Below are 21926 nucleotides of genomic sequence, written 5' to 3' on the forward strand. Positions count from 1 at the left end.
CTGTGTACATTTACTTGGCACATTAAAAGCATTTCAGCCCCATGGAATTAATTACATCAGCACAACTTGACCGCCTAATATCATGCAGTAAACGTTTAGAATAGCATTGCAGCAAGATGGACTTACTCTTCTATCTTAACATTGTTGTCACCAGCTTAATATAACCCAGCCTGTGTGCTGTTGCTGTTAATCACAGCCATAGGAATAGGATGTCAGTCCTTCTGACAATGTTGCTTTGCTTAGCCTTGTAGAGTTAAGAGTTTCGTTGGACTTCTAATAGTTCAACTAGGTGATAGTCCAACAAAATACGCCCTACAGTTTAGAAAGTGAATGTGTTTATGACCATAGCCTATTTAGGGCCCGATTCTATCCAATTTTCCAGTGCCTATGAGTTCTGCACTGCACCCCTGCCATGGGGAGGCAGTCACAGAGGCCTCCTCAAGGTATGGGAACATTTGTTCCCTTACCTCGTAGCTGCATTGTGGCTGCCCCGGTGCTGGAAAGTTGGATAGGCTTGGGCCCATAGTCTATAACAACTCTCCAAATGCCCTGGTCTTTCCCTGGTTCACAACAAACCAAGGAAAGACCAGTAAATACTTCCAGCAACTCATAGAAACTGGGGTTCAGAGGGGTCCACATGCGCTTCTAAAGTGCAAACATGTAGGCTTTTAAAGTGTTCATTTTAAATTGTAGTTCCATATGCTGAATCAGCTACAGTTCCAGAAGGATTCCTCCAACTTCAAGAGTGGTCTTCTCATGTTGGCATTTTTGCCAACCTACCAATCTTAAATCCACCTACGAAACTTAAATCTTACCTATAAAGTAGTACCGAACAAAGCATCAGCTGATAATGATCATGTGAGCTGATTGGAAGAATTGGCCCTCAGAGACCTTGTCTCAAAAGCTACTGCAGTTGCACATGATCTTCTATAAACTGCATCCAGCAGCCATTAAAATGGCCACAGCAGCAACTGAAAATGATCCCGGGTCATCCAGCAGCATGCTTTTAATGCTGGTAAGATCATTGTCAATCATATAGAAGGGACTGATGATCTTCGGAGATCCAAACTGGGAATGTTACTTTTGAGCTTTATTTTTATTCAAACTATTTATATTATGTCATCGCCTACAAATACCCATCTATCACCATGCTGAGCCAGCAAAACCTGTGCACCGGATCTGTCCCACTTGCCTCAAAAGCCCCTGGAAACATGCGCAACCACTTCAAAGTTGGCAGATCAAGCCAGTAATTGTAACATTGCTTCAAAATATTTAAGCTAGGGGCTGGTGGTCGTGTGTCCCATTTACAGTCAGCATCTGTCCACTACAGTACAAAGCTGAAATGCTTCCCAAAACTCACAAACAGGAAAAAGCACCGCTCAATTGGAGAGGCAGCCTCAGCCTCCGCTCTTTAGTTACTGAGCAGGGCTTTTGTGTTTGCCTCTTCTTTTCACTAAACTCCCCCTCCTCCATTCCACACACACACACACACACACACACACACACCTTCAAAATAGGGGTGACTGAAAAAATTGCACTAATGTGAGCCTCCGGCATAGAAGAAATAAAGAGAGGGGAGGGAAGGCTTGGTCCAAGATGAAAGTAAGAGGAAAAGAAAGGAGGCAATTTAGTCTGCTCCAGCCTGAATTGCTTTCTCACTGCAGCCAAGGGTAGAGGGCTGGGATGAGTAGGGCTCTTTGCAATAGTGCACATGACTGGGGAACAATTCATTGTGACCATGCCTGCAGGCCAATTCCACTGGGCCAGAGAACAGAGAGGGCCATTCAAGCAGTCAGCAGGAGGAGTCACCCCATGCAACAGTAAGAGCAACAGCAGTGTCTCCCAAGCACAAGCTCGAGAGAAGGCCTACAGAAGATTACTGTTCCTTTTTATTTGATCGGGGCCGTGGTTCCCCATGCTAAACCCATCATCTCACAAATCTGGCAGGCGACTACAGTCGGGGGACTCACAAGTAAGCTAAAACAACAAGGGCCTACCATTTCCCCAAAAATATTGTGCACTGCAATATTTATTTATTTCTGCATTTTTTAATTTGTTAGGTTGCATATCCTGCCTCATTCACAAAGAGAACAAAGCAGCTCACAACATATTTTACAATACAACAAAGCACTGCAAGCAAGCATCATGCAAAATAGAAACATAAAAACAACACAGCAGATGAACAAGAGCACAGGCAGAAGCCAAACGTAATCCAGAAAATTATGTAAGTCTTCTGAGAGTGGCAAAAGGAAAAGAGGGAGGGTGCACAAGAGTGATTCTGGGGGAGCAAGTTCTACAGAGAGAGGGAGCCACCACTGAGAAGGCCTTCCCACATGTCCCCTCTAATCTCACCTTGGGCACCCATGAGACATGGGGCACCATACCCAGGAGGTCTTAGGGTACAGGTATATTCATATGGTGGAGGCAGTCCTTCAGGTCACAAGCCACTGAGGGCTCATAACTAAAAGTCATAACTCGCACTTCTGAGTGGTCTTCAGGGGCAACTGCACATACAGCACATTGCAACAACCCAGAGGTGACTAAGGCTGCAGCCACAGCTAGGTCTGACTCAGTCACAAACCCAAGTAGTTGCCCCACCTACCAAAACTGTGCTAACACCTGAATATACAGTTGTAAGTCTGAACTCAGGAGCATCTCCAATTTGCAAATGAGGTCCCCTAACAGCCGATCCCAATGGTGCCTAGTGATGTCATTGTTTTCGGGCAGCACTAGGTACTTTCCAGCAATCACAAAGTGCAAAATGCCAGAGCATGCAGAGCTGGCCACACCCAGAAGCAGTGAGAGGCCAACAATGGACCAAGGATGCCCACTGCCCCAGGGAGCATCCTGCAGAGAGTGGGAGAGAGGTGCAAGTGGACAGAATGGGACAGGGGGTGAGCAGAATGGGGCTGTGATGGGGTGAGGAGGGGGTAGATCAGGACCAGGAAGGGAGCGGGTTTGGCAGCAGTGATGTCAGCCAAATTCAAGCTCCCTGCCAGGGTTCAATCGGCTTTCGAAGGTCCATGCAGATTTGAGCCAGTGATATTGCTGGCACAGGTCTGAATAGGCTCACAGAGCAATCCTATTGATGACTACTCAAAAATATGTCCAATTAAATTCAGTGGGGCTCACTCCTGGGTAAGTGTGTACAGGAATGCGGCCTCACCATCCTAGCAGGGGCTTACCTTGAGGCAAGGGAAAACAAATGCTCCCTTGCCCCAAAGAGGACTCTGGAGGCCAAAACTCCAGCATGGGATGCAGTGGATGTCCTGGTGGTGCAGCAGCATCATTGCATGGGGAGTTAAGTTGAATTGGGCTATAAAGAGAATACAACTCCATCCAACACCAGCAAACACAGAGAAACACCAGATCTCCTGACCAGGAAGGCCTCTGTTTTTTTCTGCAATTATAACCTAATCCTGATCAGCTTTCCATCACCAATGCAGCCGTAATGCAGCCCTGAGGTAAGGGAACAAACATTCCCTTATATTGAGAAAGCCTCCATGACTACCCTTTGCACCACAAGATACAGTCCAAGCCCCACTGGCATAGCTGCATTTGTGCTAGAAAATTAGTTAGGGTTGGGCTGTTAATTTCTGTTTGTTTGCCCACATCCAGCCCTTTACTGACTCAAGATACACACAGCATCTCAAGCTGAGGATGGTAGTGAAATGTACAACTGGATGTCATCAGTTTTCTGAAGACCACTGGTTGATCTCCTCCATAGACTTCATGTTGATATTAAATAGCATGGAAGACATACTGTCTCTCTGAACACAGCTTTCCTGCAACTTTTTTTCCCTACAGCCTCCGTGCAATTGCCAGAAATGTGTCAGTGTGTACTTGCAATGTATACATGCAAATACAATGTACACTATGCACATTCAACAAATAGTCCTAGTCAAGTTTTGGTAATGATTTGCCACAGTTGACATTACCCACCCTCAAGCTTAAGAATACTGTTCTGTGTTCCCCCACTTTTTTTCCTTTGCACTGAGAAATTGTGGAAACCCTTTTCAGCGCATTGCTGACTCACTGTGAAATGTATTTGTGCAATATTCATCATAATCTATTTCTTTAAAAAGAACAAGTTGGCAAGATATCACAGGCTGGAGAAATAAGTACATCCGCAGCAGTAATAAATTCATAGCCCCGTCACTGTAGTCACATGCACTCCAAAATCCTTTACCAGTTCTATGTGCTGCTTTACAGTTCTTTTTTCATACACATTCTGGGTTTAAAAAAAAAAAAACTGATTTCCGGCCGTTACATGCATACTCTTTGTATGCTACTGGAGGAGCATGGAATTGCACCCAGAACGTGAATTGGGGTTCCCGTGCTGTTGTTATTACATGTGAAGGAGATCATATGTAAGTGGATATGACTCATACCGCAGATTATTGGAACTGTCAACTGCCCAATTTAGGGCTTTCAATAGTCTGTTCTTCCCCCCAGATTTCAGACATCTGGCTGATCCCAGCTGGTGGATGAGCAAAGTCATATGTAGAGGATCTGGGCAAGGCTACACTATTGGGTGCCCAAAGGAGAAACATAGAGTGGCCTCCCTTTGAAAGGAATGGCCTGCCGACATGCAGCCCTTGACTGCAACTTGTTGTAACATCCACACTGTAATCTCTGATATAAGAGAAAAGCACAGTACAGCTTCGTATGCAAAAGTCTGAAAACCAAAATTCTGATAAGACGGTCCATCAGCCAACAACCAAAACTTTGTTATTTAACCAAAAGCCGTAGCAATCAGGAAAATCATATTCTAAAGAAAAGGAGAAATACAAGCTGGTCAAGCTTAATCATTGACAATGGCATCTCAGTCATAACCTTCATAATCAATACTATTTGTTTTAAGAAACTGAAATCTAATTTTAGCAGCTGCCACGGAAAACAACATGGCCCTCATAGAACTGAAATGTATTTGGATGCTGTAACAAAAAAAATATGACTTCCTTGGGTACACTCCAAAAAAGCAATTCTATTAAGAATACCAGATAAAGTTTTGTTTCCGCCTTTAAGAGACAAATGTAGAAAACAGTCCAAAAGGTAACAGGGTAGATCTTTAACTGAAGGATCCTTCAAAACAAAAAGACTGTACTCAGAAGAACAACTGCTGTGGCACTCTTCTAGGTCACGAATGAGATAGTTCGAAGACTACAGACAAAATACATTCTTCAGAATACACAAGCAAATAATTTTAAAAAAAGTATGTGGCTCAAGATTATGGGAACGTCAAAAACCACGACACCATGGTGAGGACTTTTGAAGACTGGATGGCTACCAAATCCTGTTGAATTACTAGATCACAAATCCCGTATTTAATCGGAGCTTTGGCAACTAAGAAATCAGTTCAATGAAACCAGTAAAATCTCTTTCTACTTGAGTATCTTTAAGAATATTAGTGAAGCATCTTGAAATCACATGCCCTTGCTCAGTTTGTATGTGTGCCACTTCTACCTGGATTAACAAAAGAATATATCTTTTGCCAGCAATTAATTTTACGAATGTCCATTCATAGGCACCAAATCATGAAAACACTGCTTAGAATTTAAAAAATCAAAAATAAATAAGTTTAAACATTTATAATCCGCAGATCTGAACGGTTCTTCTAAATAATTCAGAACTATCAAGGTAGAAGGGAAAGTGTGTGTGTGTGGGGGGAGTGTTAGGCTGATGTGGAGTGGAGGGGAATATAGTATGTGGGTTAAAAAGGAAAAACTTGCCCCCCTCATTTATTTATTTGAATTGTAATCCACCTTTCTCCCTAAAGGGCACCCAAGGTGGCTAACAACACTTAAAATACATACAAATGTATTTTAGTTTCAAAATGCCACCATGTCCGAGTTTCACTTCCTCATTTTTTAGATATTAGGGTGTATTCAAGCAGCAACTGTTACCCTGCACATGCTGGATCTTGTCTGATCTCAGAAGCTAAGCAAAGTCAGGCCTGGTTAGTACTTAGATGGGAGACCCTTGGGAATACCAGGTGCTATAGGCTTATACCAAGACTGAAGGTTGCCAACCAGTATGTATTTCGGTTGCTAGAAAACTAGCAACTGAATGGATGCAATGGTGCCACTTTTCTCAGGAGCTGAACTTGGTTTTTTACATCTAAACTCAACTCAACACCTCTGCCACTTCCAGGGAAGCCTGTATTGTTTCTTTCCATACTACTCATAGTTTTAAACTTTTCTATCAAGCTGTGAGCTATGTTAACAAATACCTTCTTAATCAGAGACAAAAGTGGGTCAGAACCGATAGGCATGAAGTACCAATAACATATTGAACCTACACCCATTACGATAGAGTAGCATTTCTCAACATAAATTCTTAGGAGCCCAGGAGCTCCCTGAGACTCCTTCAGGGGCTTCACAAGCACAGTATAATTAGCTACCATCTACCCCCTGCCTGGTTTGCCTGCCTGTCCATCCCACCTCCTGTTTGTAGCCCTCATTCCCCTCCTGTTGTGGCTGTTCTCTGGTATTGGTATTGGGTTCAGCGCTACACCTCTACATGCATGCTCTGGGGCTCCCAAGACTCATTTTAAGAGTGTAACAAGATCTGGAGACTGAAAAGTTTGAGAACCACTGCTTTTGGGAAGCAGAAAAACAACATCCATTGTAATCCAACCTGCCCACCCTTGACCCTCTTCCCTATGTGTGCACAAGCAGAATACTAACATGAAAGACTGAAAATTGCAATATATGGGGCAATTTCCTATCGCACTTCTGGTCTTTTAATTTATTTTTTATTCATTTGTACCCCACCTTTCTCCCCTAAGGGACCCAACAGAAGTTTTAACTGAATATATGGTAAAATGTTTGGAGACACACAGCAGACCAGGGTGCACTGTCATTTCAGTACTTATATTTCCTGAGAGGTCATTAGACCCTCACACTGCATGGTGCATAAAGAGTTACTAGTGAAGAATAAATGAGCAGCAGCAACAAGCTGAATGAACAGGCCCTTCCTTTAATGAAAGTGAATGCACACTTTCAAGGGAGTAAGTCCCACTGAACTCAGTGGCACTTACTTCTGAACAGACATGCAGTATAGGTTTGTGCTGCAGGTGTCTTAAAGGTGCAGCTGAAGCTTGAGGTTCTCATTATTGCTTCTTTGGTGCACTTAGAGGCAGAAATAGCAAATGAAATTAAAGATTGTAGCATTCTTTCGACACTCAAAAGATCAATTATCTCTCATTTTTATCTTTGATGTTATGGACAGCAAGTTTAAAACACATTTCAAGCAAAACACAGTGGAAAAAGAGGCTTCGGCGATCAAGATTTTTAAAGTTTTGTTCTAACAGGAATTTTTATTCATTCTATTTTGCTGATACTGAAGACACAAATGTGAGCCTTCCAATTGTCTGTTTTAACACCTTATGTTTATGATTAAACTCTTTGCACACAATGGTTGAATTCAAAACAAAATTATCTGTGGTTTGGAGTAACTCCATTCTGGGGAAAAGTACAATATGACATGCCAAAAGGATTTTCATATATATATTTATTATATGTACATATATATATATATATATATATATATATATATATATATATATATATATATATATATATATATATATATATATATATATATATATATATATATATATATATTTCCAATGTTCTTCAGGTTTGGCACCAAGTGACTAACCCTATGCCAACAAAAATTAATTCTCAGATAAATGTTTTCAGGATTGTGGGGGCCATGAGAATAAACCATCATCAACCCAACCACTTCCACTTAGCTAGCAGAGGGATTCCGACCACTGCACTCAACCACAAAGCCAGTAGCCATTTTTGAAAAACCATTGGCCATTAATGTCAGTCATTTCTCACCCATTATTTCTTCAACCTTACATTCCAACTGCAGCAAGTGGAAATCTACATTTGATCTAAACCACAAGAACCCCTGATCTCAAACCCATCTGCTTAAAAAAAAAAAAATACATACTGCTGACATTTTATATCTTCATGTACGTTGCTATATTTTTATTTTTCCATACAAGAAGGCTGCCACCCAAAACTGCCTTACTGGAGAGTAAGCCTTACTGATCCCAATAGGACTTACTTCCATGTAATAGTGCATCAGCTTACACAGTTAAACATTGTGAAGATGCAGCTCTCCTGAGATCCCTGGTGGGCTCAGAGGGTTGGTTTTGGCTTTGTGTTCCTGCTCCTTTCTCTTCACAATGCCAAGGGATACTATAGTTTTAAGGAATGGTTTCAGTTGTCTCTCCTCAATGGCTGTCGGCATCTCTAGCTGTCTAGAAAGACTAGGAACATTTTGTAGGTGAAAATAGCCACTTTTTCCACGGTGGAGAGTCCATAAAACTCCTCCGAGCATTGGCTATTGGGGCTCATTGAATAATTCATCCCTCATTGCAAGCCCATAATGTCTTTTCTGGGCCTTTTGTTTTCTCTTCTTTTCTCCTTGAATTATAAAAAGGTTGCCTTCCTTTGTCCACATCAAGCTGCTGCTGGCTGAACCTTTGTCTGGCCAAAGCTGAAGTGTGAGTTTCAATGGACTCTCCCTCCTTTGTCTTCCAAGTTCATCTCCAAGTGTAGATTGTGTATAGAAGGCCTTCTTTGTAAAAGCTGGAAAAGTTGTACAAATGTTTGACCAGCTCATTTGGAACCTTTGTCTCCTGTTCTCCAAGGCCTCTGGTGGATGTGCAGGGGCAGCTTGGAGGAGGAGAGCTGGCTAGGGGAACCTAGCCCTGGCAAAAGCCTGGCAAAAGCCTGTCTGCCTACCCCCAGGGGCACCATCTGGGGGGGGGGAGCGACCTGGCATCACATCAACAGTAGGCAACTTGTGGAGAAGTGGATTAGGGTCCTTTCATTTCGGTGGTCACTACAACCTGGACGACTAGTCATTTGAAGAGGAAACCGGATTGCAGTTAACACACATCTGTCTTAGGCCCAGTGAAAATGCATTCACTTGGAAGGAAGACTTCTGTAAGGCTTCCAAGTACGTTTGCAGTGCAGTCTACACTTAGCAAGGAGTATGGGTACAATCCTAACCAGGCCTACTCAGAAGTACGTCCTATTTTGTTCAATGGGGCTTACTCTCAGGAAAGTGTGGTTAGGATTGCAGCCTAAATCTCCTTGAAGCAAGACTTACTGAGGTTCCAAAGAAGATGAATTTTTTAGATGTCCTTTGGAGCACAGCTCTGGGAGAGTATATAGTTATTTTTTAAATCACCTCACTGTTTATTTCTTATCTACTTTCTTAACCCATTGCTTCCCAGCACACAGGTGCACCTATTTGATCCCTGTTGCTTATATGCAACGTTGGGCAGAAATGGCTTAAAGATCAAAAATTAAAAATCTCTCTCTCTTCTCCCCCCCCCACGCCCCCAGGGGCTTCACCCCTGTACTAGGTAGCCCTCTCCACCAGGGCCCCTGGCTCGTCCACAGAAGTAAGTCAATCAATACTCAAAGCAGCTTGACTTACAGGCCACTCTCCTGCTTTTTCGAGGGCAAAATCCCTCCTCTGACTCGAAGCCCTAAGGGAAAAGGGCAGGATCGCGACCTTCTCTCGAGGCCCATCTCTCCCCCTCCCCTTCCCCCCCCTGTCCTTTTTATTTAATGACTTCAGCTTGACTAACCCAAAATACTGCCCGATTTAAGGACACAGAGGGGATGGGACTCAACAGTCCAGGCCACACGATTGAGCAACTAGCTTTTCAGGATGAGTTCAGACAACTCTCTCTCTCTCTCTCTCTCTCTCTCTCTCTCTCCCCCCCCCCCCCAGCGCCGCCGCCTTTTCCCCCCACCGTGAGCCTCTTTTCCCGCAAACTCTGCGATTCCTTCCCTACCCTGCCAACGCTGGCGGAATGGGGAGCAGGTCCTTGAAGGGGATCTCCAAGGTCAGTGCTCCATCCCAACACAGACGGGCCCGCTGATCCTGAAACCCCTGCAGAAGAGGCAAGCCTCACAGCTTGCAAATAAATGGTTATACGAACGCTTTTCCGATCCGCCTGTTGCTTTGCTGTGGACTCCCCGCCCGCCCCCCCACGAGACGCACTTCATAGCAGAGGCATAGCTAGAGGGGGTGCAAAGCATTAAGTTTTTCAGGGAGCCTCGCCGGTGTGCAAAGGGCCCTCCCCTTCCCCTTCGGAGCCATTCCGGGTGGTGGGGAGGTGTTCTGGAATGGCTCTGAAGAGGAGGGGGCCCTTGCACACTGCGGTGAGGCTCCCTAAAAAACTTAGTGCTTTGCACCCCCTCTAGATACGCCACAGCTTCATAGTCAGGAGTTTAGGGGGGGGCACACAAAATCCTCCCACTCTGATCATTTTGGTCTCCCTGATTTCAGAGAAGTCACGGATTTCCTACGGGAGTACTCCCAAGGAGTACTATTAAGCCTGGGGCCACGATCCTTACAAATTCGTTCAATGGGAATGTGGGGGTCGCGCCCCAGGCATCCAGCTGAGGGCGGGAGGGCGGCTTGAGGGACCACCGGGATCCAAGGTTGCCAAGATGGGCACTCCCGACCCCTGGCCTCGGTCTGACTGCTCAGAACTCGGTGCTGCGACCTCCGTGAGTCTCGGCTCTTCGTGAGAGCGCAGCCACTTGGGTCGCTGAGATCGGAGGGGATGCAGTGGGAAAAAACGGGCCCGATTCACACACACCCCGAGCCCTGCGCGCTCCAGCCCCGTTCGTGGCAACGGGATTGAAAGAGCGCGCCGCGGGGGTCTGGACACTGGCCGGAGGGCCAGATCTCCTGCAAGAAGCGGGCGGCAGTTTCTTGGACGGTGGATCGGGCCCTGCGGGTTGGTTGTTCGGCTTCCTTTTCGGGCTCTTCTCCTCGATCTTGACTGACTGTGGCTGCAACCCTAGCCACTACTTTCCTGAGAGTAAGCTCCACTCACTCTAATAGAACTTACTTCTGAGTAGACAGGCGTAGGCTCGGGCTCTGTGTCCTTTAACTGTGACCACCCAGAAAAGAAGCGACCGAGCCTTCGGTTATCATCATCATCATCATCAACAGTATTTATATACCTCTTTTCAACCAAAAGTTTTATAGCCGCTTATATGCGTACTTAAATTTCTTTTTTATCTCTGCAAGCGTCGCTTTCTAACTGTTCAAGCTCTAAGAGGGAGATCCATTGAAAAGTATTGACTAGCTTCATTGGTGCTTGCAGGATTGGAACCACGGAGGACATTCCCCCACCAGTGTGACATAGTTGCTAGAGTTTCGGCCAGGGAGACCTGAGTTCAAATCCTCTCCTCTTAGCCGTGAAGTTCACTGGGTGACCTTGGGCCGGCCTCTCTGTCTCTCTCTCCCTCCATGACTCCTAAGGTTGTTCCCAGGATGCAAGGGAGGTGGGGAGAAGCAGGGGCGCTGGGAGGGCGGCCTAGCAGTGCGATCCATGAATACAACGTTCTTACAGAGGAAAGTTCTCTTGATTTCAGTGGAATTTCGAACTTTCCTCCTAGTAAGTGTGTCCGTGGTGTAGAAGGCGAGTAGCGCAGTTCCCAGGGACAAACGACAGGCTCAAGACAGTGACGGGTCAAGCCTGCCTAACTGGACTCGCTACGACCACAGAGGATGCATCCACGTCCCCAAAATATGGATCAGGACAGGATCGAGCCCGGTGATCTCCCAAAAGGGACGCGCAAAGAACAGCGAGCGTCTCCTCCCACCGTTCCTTAGGTACCTGCATCGACTCTGACCAGCCTTTGCGTGGGTTCCCGACTGACCCCACGGACAACGACTCTCTCACGTCTCCGCTCGAGAAGGGCCCTTTTAACAACCGACACAGGCTTTTTTTTTCGAACGCCTGGACGAGCCGATGCCGACCCCAAGGGGCCTGCCGAAGGCAGGGGCGTAGCTAGACGGGGGGGTGCAAAGCACTAAGTCTTGCAGGGACCATTCCAGGCGGGGGGAGCAAAACGGAGGGGAATGCCTGCAATGGCTCCGAAGGGGAGGGGGAAAGGCTCCTTGCACGCTGCGGTGAGGCTCCCTGCAAGACTTATTGCTTTGCAGCCCGTCTAGCTACGCCACTGCCCAAAGGCACCCTCAGACATGAAGCGCAAGGAGCGAGAAGACCCACCGACCGACGGAAGCTCCCGCGAGGCTGCTTTGGGACGGAACCCCCAGGAATCGCCTGTCCAGATCCCTTCCATTGTCCCGCGCAGCGATCGGCGGCCGCAGCCCCCCCCCCCCCGTCCAAACAGTCCTCCTCTCCCCGCCAAGGAAGGAGCCCGCGGTGCTGCTTACCTCTCTCGCTGAGGATGCCGTCGATGCTGTGCTTGGCCTTCTTCTCGCTCTCCTCCGCCTCCTTCCTCTCCAGCTCGGCTTCCTCGTCTTCGCCTTTCCCGAACTTGCTTCTCAGAATGCGGCTGATGGAGCTCACTAGGGGAGGAAAGAGGAGAGTGAAGCAGGAGCGAGGAGAAGGGGGGCTTGGATCCGTCCTTGCTTGGGGCAGGGGGAAGGCAACTTCCTCTGGGACTAGGGAAACCACTGTCCTATTTGAGCTTGGAAACTTCGGGTCTCCAGTTCCTTCTCAGCCACCTGAGGCCACAATCCTTTCTACGCTTACCTGTGAGTAAGCCCCATTGACTTAATAGGGCTTACTTCTAAATAGACATGGTTAGGTTTGGGCTGAGAGTCGCTTGGCCCAGCACAGAACAGCACCTTGCACATTCAGATACGCAAGAGAAAAGGGTGGGGTGATCCGTATTTTCAGGGGAATGGAAATTCGGATTTATAACCCCCAGAACTAGATGCTTCCGAAGACTGGTGCCTTATCCCAAACGATTTCTCAGAAATCCTACCATCCTATTTCACTTGCTTGGGTGTAATTCCCCTGGACTCAGTAGAACCCGCATCCCAATCAACATACACATCGATTTTTAAGATTTTAGTGTATTTAAGCTCCTCTGGTTGATTCTAGGAATATTTACTCTGAAGTAAATGCCACTGTGTTCAGTGCTGCTTACTGTCAAATAAAGATACTGGTGCAGCCTAAAACGTATTTATTTAGCAGTATTTTTAACCCCATTTTTGCCCACATTCGGTCCCTGTTGCACATACGCAACGTTGGACAGAAATGGCTTTTAATCAGGTTCTCCCTTATTCTAAAACGCCACCACCTAGAAATGTACACTGAAACCAAGGGACCCTACTTCCAATCCAATGTACCTTGGGGAAGGGGTTTCAATTCTCTCCCTCCCCCCCCCCATTTCATTCCCATTGATCCACGTGAACGTTTAGAGAAGACCCTCAGTACAAACGGAAAACGTCGACACCCCAAAGCCTGTAGCGGATCAGGCTGTTACTGAAACCCTTCCCTCTCCGTCACGTGAGAACTTGCCTGGTCTAGGATACCTGGATATTTAATGCTGAGTTCCTCAGCCTGCTACCTCGGGAATACAGTGCAGGGAGATCACCGAAGTCTTCCTTACACGGAACAGGGTTCGCTTTGGAGGTGCCCTTCCTGTTTCCACGTACTTTCCCCCATCCATCCCACTCACCCACCCGTGGCAGTTCCAAGACAAGTTTCTAGACCTCATCATGGATCGGGGACTCTCCCACAGCAAGGCTTTCTCCACGTTTCCGCTGATGAAGGGAGCAAGGAAGCGACGGGTGGGACAAGCCAAGGAGCTCTCCTGTTGATGGCAAAGCACTTTCCCCTGGCCCGTACATGAGGGCTCTTCTTTCTTATGAATGGTGCCAATTTTTTTTTTAGTATTTATTTCTTCCAGATCCTGCCTGTTAAACAGCCCCGTCCCCGGAAAGCCCTCTCTGAGCAAGTGGGGGGGGGGGGAAGCGATGCCCTTGGATGTTAATTAAAAACAAACCTTCCCATTCCGACGGGGTGGGATATACATGTGCTCAAATTGGGATTAATGGGATCATCCGGATTTATGAACTGGGGGGTTGAACTGCCTGTCATGGCGATGGCAAGAAAGGCTCCCTCGCTGCTTTAGACAACGTGCCACTGGTGGAACTCTCGCCCTTTTCCCCGACGCCACCCGATCGCTTTCCCTCTCCCCTTTCATCCAGGGCCGATAAGATAAGGCCGGATCTTAGATGTGCATTCAGCACCCGCCTTCCAGGACAGGCGGGGATCTTCAAAGCCTGTTGGAGTAACGTCGCCTGATGTCCCCGATGAAAGGGACCCTCGACGAAACGCAGAGCAAGCCTGGAGCTTCAACAGGCTGACAGGCCTAAAATGCAACCGGTTAGATCCCGGCCACGTTCATAGGAAGCTCTCTCCCTGCTTGAGGGGGAGCTTACTCTCAAGTAAGCCTCCGCAGAATTGCAGCCTGCGTTTACTTCGAAGGACATCCCAGTGGGACCCAGGGAGAGGGGAGAGGCCTTTCCAAGGCACAGACTCCATTCTTGCACAGTTGGCTGTTGGGAGGCAAGCCCCCTCCTCGAACTGAATGGAACTTACTTCCGAATAAACCCACTCAAGAGCGGGCTGTGAACTACCGTACTGTATGTTAAATATGCTTCACTTATGCCAACAGAATTTACTTCTAAGAAATCCGTTCAGCGTAAATCCGTACAGGGAGGGAGAGTTCATGAGGACTAGGAGAGCTACTTAGAAAGGGTCCTATTGATTTGAATGTCCGTTCGTTTCCAAGCCAGGTTGCTAAATGCAGAGGCGTAGCTAGAGGGGGAGTGCAAAGCGCTACGTTTTGCAGGGAGTCTGACCCCTGAGGCAAGTACCACTGAGGTAAGTAACGGGACTTACTTCTGAATAGGCATGCATAGGATTGGGCTGTCAGATCTTTGCACCCCCCTATAGCTACGCCATTGCCTAAACGCTCTTACCTGGGAATGAGTATATACCACCGAAATCAAGCCAATGTGTTTCCAAATTGAAGGACGTAGCACAGTGCAGTCTCTATACGGTTACTCAGAAGTAGGTTCCACTACATTTGTGAGATTTACTCTCAGTTAACCGCAGATAGAACAGTAGCCTTAGAGTCCAGGCTGGAGGACTTTCCTCCCCCAGACAGCTCGATTGCTACCCGTTCTGGGCGACCCCCCTGCAGTCTTACCTGAAGGCACGGTGTTCCGATCGCACACGCCGTCCTTCAGCAGCTTGTCCCGGATCTCCCAGCTGAACATGCCCGCGTTCTCCCGCTTGTACTCCTCGATTTTCTTCTCGACATCCGGCGTCGTCACCTGCTTTAAGAGGAAGGAACAGGAACCAAAGTTTGCACACTTGGTGGGGGCTGGGAGGGAGAAAAGGAGGGGAGCGAGGATAAGAGCCTTGGAAAGAAGTTCCGAAAGAAGGGAACAGAAGATCGAGGGCAAAATCAACCTGGAAGTCATTAAGGGCACAATTCTAACCAGGTCTACTCAGAAGTAAGTCCTGTTGTGTTTAATGGGACTTACTCCCAGGAAAGTGAGTTTAGGATTGCAGCCTAAGAGTGTTAGCTTCGAACCAGGACAAAATCGAGGGTCCTTTCCCCCTCATCAGTTTCTCAAATGCTATAGCCCTACCCTTTGGCGTTCACACCCGGATCGGAGCTTTTTTAATTTCAACTCCCCATATAAAATTTCTCTGACCCCTGGGATGGCTTGGGGGGGGGGGCGAGAGAGGATCTGGACCTATAAGTAGAAATTGATGCACGTTGACCGTCGGGGGGGGGGGGGCTCAGAGTAGAAGCCGACTGGCAGCCCCATCCGAAAGCGATCATAATGTGGCCATAAAAGGACCGTTGAGGCCAACAGGGTCATTTCCAAGTAATGTGTGTCGAGAGGGGGGGGGGGAGAGACACACGAGGACAGGAGGACGAAACGGGACCGGAGAATCAATGCAAAGAAAACATGAAAATCCCCTTCGGTTATTGACAGAACGAAACGTCACCGAAGAATCGAGAAAGTTCATGGAATGAAGTTTCCCGAAAGTTAAAACTACCCACGGGGATGCGGCGAGAGGAAGGAGCCTCTCTCTTCAAGCCACGCGGAAATGGGGAAGCTTTACTGATGGGGATGAAAGCAGAATAAAATCACGCAGCATTTAAAGCCTTTTATTGGGAGAGAATTGTGTTATTCTTCAGCTTAAAAGTAAAAAAACCCTATTGTTTAATTTACGCGTCTATAAAAAATGTGTCTTATATAAAAAGTTGTCTACCAGCGCTGGGATTTCCAATCTCTTCATTCCTTCTTTGCCCTTTAAGGAGCGGGGGAGTGGGGCTTCGAGAGTGAGAGACAGAAAATCAAAATTCAGGATGAATTTATTCTAAGCTTTTTGGGACAGTAACAGCACAATCCTAAACATGTTTACTTAGAAGTAAGTCTCATTGTGTTCAATGGGGCTTACTCCTTAGTAACTGTGATTAGGATTGCAGCCTCAGTCTTTTCCCCCTAAAAATCAAATTATCCTCCTGGCACAGGACAATTCCTTTGGCTTTTACTTTCTAAACATTGGTTTAAAATTATGTAGGTTATATATTTATAATATTATAATTATTATATAGATGCATGAAATTATATAGATGCATGTTTTGTTTTGTTTTAAACTTGTGCATCTTCTGAATACAGAGCTAAGGAAGGGACAGAATGCTTTGTTCCTTAACAGGTTTACTTGGAAGTAGAACAACTCATTTCCATGGAAGTTAGATCCCAGAAAATTTGCTGGGAACTGAGTTAGAAATTCAGTTTTGCGGTGATAGATAGATAGATAGATAGATAGATAGATAGATAGATAGATAGATAGATAGATAGATAGATAGATAGATAGATAGATAGATAGATAGATAGATAGATAACCAAAGTCCAGTTTTTCTTTGGTACAATTTAGGGGTGTGATCTAAAATCTGTAAAAATCCATTAAATGTTAGTTAGGACATCTTGGCTCACTTACTGCAGATATATTATTTTGCAACTCAAACCCGCTGAGATCAATCTCTAGTCAGCTTGTTTAGGATCACATACTTCAAGAGGATTGAAATAAACTGACTCTGAACTGATTCTGGTTCTGGACTACAGGCGAGCACCACCCAGTACTGTTCTGAGGTCGGCACAGAATCTTCTGGTCACCCTAAACTACTTGCCCAGGTTTAATTTCCCAGTTCTTTAAAACAGAACAAAATCAAAAGCCCTTCAAATTTCAGACTAAGCAGTTGAAGAAGTTTATAGAATTCGCCTTACAAACCGAAAAGGGGTTCCGGCTCTGCACACACCCTGCCGGAAGGGATGGGATGGACTTCAGGAAGAATCAGGAGATAGTCCACAAAGTTCAACCATCTGCGTGCCTCTCATATAGTGTGCCCGGCCGGTCTAGAAAAGGGGTTATCAACATCCCTAATCCATACACTTGGACGTGCGGATCAGGGAGAAAGTATAACAATTGTGCATGTCCAACAGACACTCTGTCTCGTGTGTGTGCGTGAGAGAGAGAGAGAGAGAGAGAGAGAGAGAGAGAGAGAGAGAGAGAGAGAGAGAGAGAGATGGCACCCACGGGTTGCAGTGTGGTGGCTACATTGTTTGCAATCCCACACAGCGAAAGAAAGAAGTATTTGAACGGGTGTATGAGCGGCTTACAAACTAGTCTGGAAAATAGTAAGTGGGATTATTCAGCTCTGGCTCTGGAGTGAAAGCATCTCCTTCTATTGCCAGTCCAAACACACTCGAGGGGCAGGCAAGCAGATTTGCTTGGAACTGGGCTGTGCGCATGGTCTTGAATGCCTTGCACTGAAGCATGGGTGTGTGTGTGTGTGTGTGTGTGTGTGTGTGTGTGTAAGAGAGAGAGCGAGAGAGAGCGAGAGAGAGAGAGTCACACCTTTAAGAGGACTACAAAGAACATCTAAATGGCGTGAGGCTTCCACTGGCTGAGAGGTCTGTAGGAACATACACCTGCACACCTGAATCCCACACTGGACTTCTGTCTCATTTCTTATGCACAGGCCCCACTACGCAGATGTGCCAAGGGCCCCCCAACATGGCTGATGGCCAAGGAATTCCCGATTTAGGCCTCCGAATGGACCCGACGGAGTCTATCCCGCTAAGCCCCGTGGGCAGCTCCTTCCCCTCCGCTGTTCCCAAGCCATGCCCCTTCCTCACCTTGGGTTTGCTGCCCCCGATGGCCCCTGGCCGGATGGAGCCGGTCTCCTGGTACCTGCAGAGGATCTTGGAGACGCAGCCGTGCGACACTCGCAGCTGGCGAGAGATGACGCAGGGCCGGATCCCGTGGTGGGCCATCTCCACGATCTTGTGGCGGATGTGGTTGGGCAGGGGCCTGCCGTTGATAAAGACGCCCCCGAGCTGGTTGACCCGGCCTTGGCCCAGTGGGGTTGACACTGGACAGAAGAAGGGAGACAAAGACAGGGGCGCTTGTTTGGGGCTGGCCAGGTGGCGGCAGCAGGGCCCCCCTTCCCCACACGCACACCCCGCGCAAGGACAATTCACACAGCGCACAGGCACACGCGTGTTCAACAGTCATCGCCACCGCGATGGTAACAGCTTGACTTGATCGGAACTGATGGGGCAGATTTTCATGGGGCGCGATCTTACCCGAGTCCCCAGCCCATCAGTGACTCTCTCGCTCAAGTCGCTCAAGTGTGGACTGTTTTTCAACACGTCGTGGCGGGTCAAGTGGAGATTTTAATCCGTTTTCACAACGTGGTGCGCCGAACCAAGAGTTGAAACTACAGAAAGCCTCGGGTTCAATGTTATTGTCCACGATCTTCGGGGTCGACTCTTCCATCTCTGCTCAGATCTAACCACAGGGTTTCGAGGTTGACACCCGGGACTTATTGGTCCATCACCGGTTGCTTCACCCTTTTAATTATTCGTTGGGAAACATACAGTGTTGACAAGGGCTGCGAGAGAAGAGGGGCCCTCCCCCCCCCAAAAAAAACCTCTTGGTAAAGAGAATTCTTGAGTTGGGGGGAAAGAGGTAGGACAAGCGGGGAAATGGTTAAGTAAATCCCTCTGCATTTCGAGGTAGAGGCTGTCCAGCGTGGGCATTGGTCACCTCGGGGGTCTTGGAGGCTCCTGGAGAGTGTCAATCGACTATATTTGGACTAAGCTCCCTCCTTAAAACGCTTTAATAATAATTGTTTGTTAATATGAGGCGAAAGTGTCGATAGGAAGAGGGAAATGGTAAGTATTGCAGATCTAGAGGGAATAGAAATGTTGGGGATGCTGTTAGACTTGGCCAACATAATCCCCCCCCCCCCCAAAATAGATAGTTCTCTTTTTCCTGTTTATTTTATTAGCCTGGCCGTGTGTTCCTCAGTGCGTCCGATTTTCTCCCCCACTCCCCTTTCTCTCCTAAAGAAAATACACAAAAAATTCTCACAGTTTGCTCTGCCACTTTTGAAATGTCCATTAGATGGGCTAGGTGTCGTCATTTTCATGCCACCCGAGCAGGTTTGTTTTCCAATCTCTCCAGGCAAGTAAGTTTTCATCGGTTCTCATTCTTTATCCCTTCCAGGTGGGAAGAGGAACGTGTGTTCCCCCCCCCCCCAACTATGATCAGGTAATAATAAAATAGAGAGAGAGAGAGAGAGAGAGAGAGAGAGAGAGAGATGTCCTAAAAACTCTTCCAAAAAAGTTCCAAAAGTTTCTGAAGCAGCTTCCTCCAAAGTGCGAGTGTCCCCCTGAGTCTTGCCTTTCGTCCCGAGCATCGCCCCTGCTTTTTGACAGACATTTCTTAAAGTGTTGGGTTAGTAGAGGGTTTCAAAAGTTTAGTCTAATCTAAGGTGAGGGTTGAAATACAAGCGAAACAGTGGTCATATTCCATCTGAAAGTGCCCTTCTGCTGCAATAGTAGCCGTCGTAGTAAATAGTAATAGTACAGCAAGTCTTGAGGCGGTAGTTCTTAGCGGTGCCAACTTCCATCGGCAAAGGAAGCAGGATAGAACCCAGGACAGGGCCTGCCGGATCCTGAGAAACTTCCTCTAGGTGGAAAGTCTTCTTCTGTTTCGGCAGAGTCCGAAATGTGGAGACCTCGCTCCGGATCGATGACTTGACACCTTCACCTGCATGAGTGCCCCATTGTAACCTTGGAGCAGGCAAAAGAAATTGACACGAAGAGCAGGGAAAGAAATTGACTAGAATGAAGTTCGAATTGCCTCCACCACGTCCAATTCCAGTCGGAGAGCCCAAACCTGTTCACAATTTCCTGGGAGACAGCCCCATTGACTACAATGGGGTTTACTTCTGCGTAGGCATGGCTAGGCTGGGGCTCGGTGTCTCCTCTCCTCCACAAGCAAAAACTCCACAGAACTAGCCTTTATCATGCGTGGGTGCGAGGAAAGTATTCGTTTGTGCACTTTTCTGTGAGGTTCAGCAGAGCCTACAGCCCAATCCTAACTACACTTACTTGACAGTAAGCCCCATTCATCTTTGCTTCTCCCAGTTATAATCTCCACCATTTCTTGCACGTTTCCTACCTGGATCCTTTTAATACACGTTAATTTTTTTTTCAACTCTGCTCACTAACACGCGAGTTTACACACAAACACACACACACAATCGAACTCACCCAAGTTTCTGGTTTGCTGTTAAGCAGTCTTACCTTCTAATGGGAACCCGCTCCGAGGGTAATTCTGCCCAGGAGCTGGTCGCATCATCCTTGGGACAGCTCCAGCCAGAGTGGTCATTTTGAACGCAGCTTGGCTCTTCCAATGTGTTATATCCAAGTACGAAGGAGAGGAAGGGGAAAATAAAACCTGATCAGCTCTGAGGAAGAAGAGATCCGCACAGAAGTAGGCAGGAAGTTTCGATGGAAGAGTTTTTTTAATTTAAAAAAGAAAAAGAAAAGGCTGGGAAAGGGAGGGGGGACTCCAGGAAGGGGGAGAGGGAAGCCCTCTCTGTCAATAAAAACGCGATCTCCCAAAGCAGAGATGCGGCAGTGAGAGAAGGGAAAAGGCGAGAGGAGGAGGAACCCAGAAGTTTGGTCCGACGGGGAGAGGCCCTCCAAAGCGTGAGCAGCAGCTCGGGAGGGAGCGGAGGGAGGGAGCCCCGGGCCGGCGGTGGGATGAGCTCGCTTAGGCTGGGGACTGGCCTTGAGTGGCAGGAATGGTCTCTCCCTGTGGTTGATCGCGAGTGAAAGGAGACTCAGCCCCGGAGTATTTATTAGTTCTTTCACCCCCGAGCTTCCTCCGGATCTCTGCGCCGCGATTGGCCAGCGGGGAGACTGTCCCGTCTGGAGAGCCCCGCCGCTGATTGGACGAAAGGGCCAACTTTCTCTTCTCAGCAGGACAATCGAGGGCTCTGCTTTGGAGGGTGACCCGGGAGTTGCCTCTCTCTCTCTCTCTCTCTCTCTCTCTCTCTCTCTCGTGTCTTTTCTTTCAGAGAAGGCTGGACAGGAGAAAATGCAGGAGGAGCAGGGGAGAGAAAAGCTGCTGGGGGGGGGAGAAAGCGGTTCATTCCTTTTTACAACTTATCTTGGCTCAATGCCACTGGGTGGAGGAGATGACAATAAGGAAGTCGCCAGCCTCTTGCAGGGCTTGCAGTCTCTCTCTCGCCCCCCCTCCCCCCCTTTTATTTCTTTGCGGAGAGGTTGTAAACGTGCAGCTGTATGAGCTTAGGAGACATTAAAGAGGAACTCTGGAGAAGAATCTTTTTCCTTGCCTACTCCAGATCGCCTTCCCTTGAGCGTGTGGCCGGCATCCCAGGAACCGAACCCCGGTTTGGTGCGTGTATTTGTGTATTGTAAGCTTTTCAAGGCTGCAGTTACACTGAATCCAGCTCTTTGGGTGCAAACGGGTCTCTTAGAAACCAAAAAAACCAGAGCAGGACCGCTATAGATCCCAAAGAGGACTCTTGCCTTCCAAACTGAGAAGATCGGTAGGGATTTGTGTCCGAACGTGTGTACGTGTGACCGTGTCACTCTGCGCGTGTATTGATGGTGCGTGAGAGAGATAGAGGCAGAGATAAACTCGCTCCTATATATGTGTGTAAACGTGAACCTTGAACCTTGCTAAGAAGCAGCTC

At 47.4% G+C, this 21926-nt stretch overlaps 1 protein-coding gene across 4 annotated transcripts in view; it reads right to left on the reverse strand.

Annotated features, from left to right (window-relative positions):
• The window catches only part of PAX3 (paired box 3), a 129967-nt gene extending 109377 nt beyond the window's left edge, over positions 1-20590 (reverse strand). For 3 of the 4 annotated variants that reach the window (XM_066619219.1, XM_066619217.1, XM_066619220.1), the window contains exons 1-4: positions 20506-20590; positions 18046-18281; positions 15033-15162; positions 12238-12372 (exon numbers count right to left, since the gene is read on the reverse strand). In XM_066619219.1, coding sequence (XP_066475316.1) covers positions 12238-12372; positions 15033-15162; positions 18046-18281; positions 20506-20590 — 586 coding nt within the window. The remainder of the gene's footprint in view (positions 1-12237; positions 12373-15032; positions 15163-18045; positions 18282-20505) is intronic. The other variant, XM_066619218.1, reaches the window with a different exon arrangement.
• Between the last annotated feature and the right edge of the window lie 1336 nt (positions 20591-21926).

This window comes from Tiliqua scincoides, chromosome 3 (genome assembly GCF_035046505.1).
Source record: "Tiliqua scincoides isolate rTilSci1 chromosome 3, rTilSci1.hap2, whole genome shotgun sequence".
Taxonomy (NCBI): Eukaryota; Metazoa; Chordata; class Lepidosauria; order Squamata; family Scincidae; genus Tiliqua; species Tiliqua scincoides.